The sequence below is a fragment of the Setaria viridis genome, chromosome 5 (assembly GCF_005286985.2).
Source record: "Setaria viridis chromosome 5, Setaria_viridis_v4.0, whole genome shotgun sequence".
In the NCBI taxonomy this organism is placed as follows: domain Eukaryota; kingdom Viridiplantae; phylum Streptophyta; class Magnoliopsida; order Poales; family Poaceae; genus Setaria; species Setaria viridis.
The window spans coordinates 7,722,938-7,727,380 of record NC_048267.2 but is presented as its reverse complement, the minus strand read 5'-3'; the positions used below and the strand labels follow the sequence as shown (position 1 = coordinate 7,727,380).

Below are 4,443 nucleotides of genomic sequence, written 5' to 3'. Positions count from 1 at the left end.
GAGGGAGCCGCGGGGAGCTAGTTTTTTCGACTCCCCATCCCTCAAATGGCTCTAGAGAGCGGATTTCGGGGGTTTCTTCCCCGAAGCCGTTTTGCATATGGCCCTTTGGCAGGGCTTAGATGGCCCTTTGGCGGGGCTTCGGCTTCTCCTGATGGAGAAGCCGCTGCTGAAGCCCTGCCAAAAGAAGCCTAAATATCACCACATGCCTATGAAATAATATCATGAAACAATGCACTGGAGATGAGAGTTTCATTTTGCAATATGCTATTTTGCTTATGCGCTGGCTGTCTGGAAACATAATATTGAAGTACTACCCCAATTGGATTGGCCTCTTGAGAAAATTTTTGTACTATGTACTCTTATTTAGCTTTGCTAATGGATGCCGTTTTCTAAAAAAGAAGCTTTCTGTCACCAATAGTCGACTAATAATCTAATAATGATCTAAGGCGTCGATTAATCTAATAAGGTTCTAAGGCCGGCTATCCTGTTTCAAAATGTAGGTCATTTTGATTTTCTTAGATACATAACTTTTGCTATGTACCTAGACATAATATATATCTAGGTGCATACACTACTACAAATCTCTTCATCACCGCCGGTCCCAAAACCATCATCACAACCGGTTTACAAAATCTTCAGATTTTAGTCGGCGGTGATAAATCAGCCTATCACCGCCGGATGGAAACCGGTCGTGAAGCCTATTAAAAAATTCAAAAAAAAAGCTGCCACACCACCGCCTCGCCACCCGAGCCGTAGCCGCCACACCCTCTCCTCACCCCGCCGCGCGCAGGGGGGGACGGGAGGGGTGGCAGAGGGAGGAGGAGATTTGGTCGGGGAAGGAAGGAGAGGGAGGGAGGGGGAGGGGAGGTGGCCGGCGGAGGGAGGGAGAGGGCCGGTTGGATAAGGTGCCGGGCAAAGGGAGAGGAAGGGGTGGGTGGAAGACTGGAGAGAGATAGGGGTTGGTGGTGGATAAGGTGCTGGACGGACACAAGGTGTGCTTCAAAACTCGTTTGTACAAAAATTTTGGATCTAGACTTCTCTTTTCCATTGGACAGTTGGAGGACCCGGTGGTGATAGGTTTCACCGCCGGTTTGTGCTGTACCATGACTTTTTTACATGATTGGCATCCAATCCGGGTTTCACTACGGATTCTCTTAAACCGGCAGTGATAGCTCGGCTGGGATAGCTGATTTTGTAGTAGTGATAGCACCTAGAAAAGTTAAAGTGACCTAAAATTTGGGATAGACGTAGTACAAATCCAGCCAACACACCATGTTTAACGTCCGGCACAAGCTACATATACATGAATGTATAACGTACGGCACAAGCTACAGAGCATCATCAGTAGTGAGTGAGGGTACGACGCAGCCGATCTAGCTAGCCGCTCTCCTGCAGTAACAATCCGCGAAGCGCCGCGCGAAGCTGGCCCTCTCGCCGCAGCCCGGCCGACGGCACGTCCACGACGACGTCCTGCACGGTGACGCCGCCCACGCGGCACACGCAGACGTGGTGCACCGGCAGGTCCAGCGCGCGGAGCGCGGCCATGAGGCGCGCGGGGGCGTGGCGCTCGGCGGCCGTCCTCAGGCGCAGCGCCGCCGCCTCCGGCCCGATCATCCACGCCTCCAATGCCATGTCCTCCTGCTCGGGCGCGCCAGGCAAAGAGCAATGGCCGAGGGAGGCACGCCTGGAGGCCTCCTTCTCGAGCTGCTCAACGCGGCCACGCAGCTCGGCGATGTAGGCGACGGCGTCGGAGAGGAGGGACGCCCTGTCCATCCGGGACACCCTGGGCACGGCGGCCCGGAGGTCGCAGAACCGGCGGTTGAGCCTGTCCCGCCGCTGCCGCTCGGCCTCCACGTGGCTCATGGCGGGGGCACAGGTTCGAGGGCCGGGCTTCCATGCCCCCGGCCGGCTCCTCTCCACGAATGGTGCCGGCGGCGGCGGCTGGATGGCACGACGACCATCCCGGGGCTCCTCCTCGTCTTGCTTGCCCAGCAACCACTGCTCCAGGATTTCATCACATGACATGAACTCGAGCGCTGGTGGGTGCTGGTCATGGCTGACGGCGGAGAAGGATACCGGGAAAGGAGGGACGCCGGAGGACGCCGGGCAGGCGAGCTCATCCATTGTGTACTCTACGTGCTGGTGCTAGTAGTGCCACATCGAGAGATGGCGGCCACCTTCATGTATATGTATAGGGTTGATGATGCTCCGTCACAAGAGAGTAACGACATGTTCGGTGCAATCAAGAATCGACACGTTTAAACTTTTACCACCGATAGCCTTTTGAACATTTTGCAAACGGTATAGCAAGATTTATCTCTTGGAATTAGTTTTAGTTATGTTGCTACACCTTTTATATATTCTACATATATATATATATTTATATTTTATACTAGTGATTTTGGAGCATGCCATTTTATAAAGTTTTGTTCTTAGGCTGGCATGCACTACTGGAAGCTCGAATTCCCTGTGGATGATGGAAACCGAGATAGGAAAATTTTCTTGTGTGTACTCGAAAAAAACTCACAGGAAAATTGCACACACAGAGAAATTCCGTTTTCCAGCAGTAATGACGGCACGTCGTGCTAGCCGGAGATTTGTCGGGTTGATACAGTACGGCACCATGAAAGCCATATGTCGACGACTAATCACGAGACATTATGAGGGCTAGTGACGGTCCGAGTCCCAGCTCTAATTTGAATAATCCGTATATAGATAAAGCCAATGATAATGTTGTACATGTCCTCGTGGTCCATAACCCTGTCACCGCAACATTATTGCTAAGTGGTTTTATAGCAATCGATAGTAAGAATATAGTGGTGCCTTCTTGTGGACTCTACTCGTCCACCCATAGATGCTGTTTGGTTGGAGAAATGGTAACGTAAATGTAAACGTAATCAGATCGCAGCGGTTTCCATTTTGAAATGAACGATTGCGTCCTTTGTTTGGTTACAAGATGTAACGGTATCACTTATTAGAAGGAAATGAACAGCAGTTTGGACTGACAGACAAACTGGAAGTATCGAAGGCCTGCATCAGCAACGGGGCAAGGTTGGCCATTCAAGCGTCAATCCACTCGAGCCCCCGACAACGACGATGAGGTAATCTCTCCCTCCTCCTGTCACCATTAAATCGAGCTCGGTTCGAACTTTGTTTCCAAATCAAGCTCCCTGTCAGCGGAGTTCGGTTTCCCTCAAATTGAGCGATCGGCCATAAACTCTAACCACAATCGAGCGATTCCCTGAATCTTGCACAAAAAGTTGAAGTATCGTTGCCAAGGTTCTGAATCCGAAATCCTCTGTGAACTCCGCTACGCCGACCTCCATGACGACAGGAGCAAAGAGTAGCAAGTACAGGGTTGAGGAGTGACTGTTTGATTACACTGCAGCGGCGTCAGCAGCGGAGCCACAGGAGCCGACCACGGCAACGGCAGCGGCACAGCCACGGGAGTCGACGGCGGCAGCGGCGGCGCAGCCACGGGAGTTGGCGGCGGTGCAGCCACGGGAGGCGACGGCGGTGGCGGAGGCATGGGCACAAAGGTGTACCTTGGGCAGCGTTGTTCACATCGGGGGTGGTATTCTGATTACAGTGGGGAAGGAGGAGTATTGGAATTGTATAAGCCTGTTATCTGATTACAGGGTTAATTAATTACGGATGACTTGAACAGTAGTATCGTGATTTGTTACCGTCCGTAAAGTGATTGCGTTACATTTCATTGAACCAAACGCTATCATAATCTTAAGGCGACTGATCAATGACAACTGCTACAACAGGTCGTGTGAAAGTTGTCTCATAGAGCTAAGTTTAGGCTTATTAGACAATTCTTTAAGGAGATAACAACCTATTTCTTTCGTCTCCCTCACGCTTATTTACATGCATCATCTAAAATCCTAAGTGCACAATGCCGTGGATTAGTACCGCACTTTTCCCATGTAAGTAAAATGTAAGAGATGGGCTGGTCTACAGTCGCTCTCTAAAGGGCTTCTTTCGTCGTGGCGCCCCGGCCGTCAACAACAGGATTTAACAATTTTCCGTGCGCCGCATCCTGTAGCCCATGGCCCAATGGACAAAAATTTTCCATCGTCGTCCCACATCTTCCGGCAGCGCATCACACTACTGACGCACACGTGGTGCCGTTGCTGTCCCATGTGCTCTAACTGTTCTTGGCGAGATGGAGTCATGGAGACACCTTTTTTCCTTCGACGGCGATCTATTACTCCGAGTAATCTACGTAATGTCACAGTAAAATAGGTCCCTCTGTTTAAGTGTTTGTACAGTAAAGGCATAAACCTAGTGCGAACTGCGACTGTACGAGTACGAGGCAGCTTTGGATTCACGTCCTATGATGTTCAGGAATCATGACACCGGGTAAGCATGGAATCGGATAGCAGGACACAAACGAATATTGTCGACTGGTTGTTTTCATATTTTTCTCCGGTTTCG

General features: G+C 50.9%; 1 protein-coding gene across 1 annotated transcript; it reads right to left on the bottom strand.

The window, feature by feature from the left end:
• Positions 1-1,138: 1,138 nt before the first annotated feature.
• Positions 1,139-2,140, bottom strand: LOC117856868 (transcription factor bHLH14). Its single transcript, XM_034739302.2, has one exon. The coding sequence runs from the start codon at positions 2,122-2,124 to the stop codon at positions 1,378-1,380; it is 747 nt and encodes a 248-aa protein (XP_034595193.1). The 5' UTR covers positions 2,125-2,140; the 3' UTR covers positions 1,139-1,377.
• Between the last annotated feature and the right edge of the window lie 2,303 nt (positions 2,141-4,443).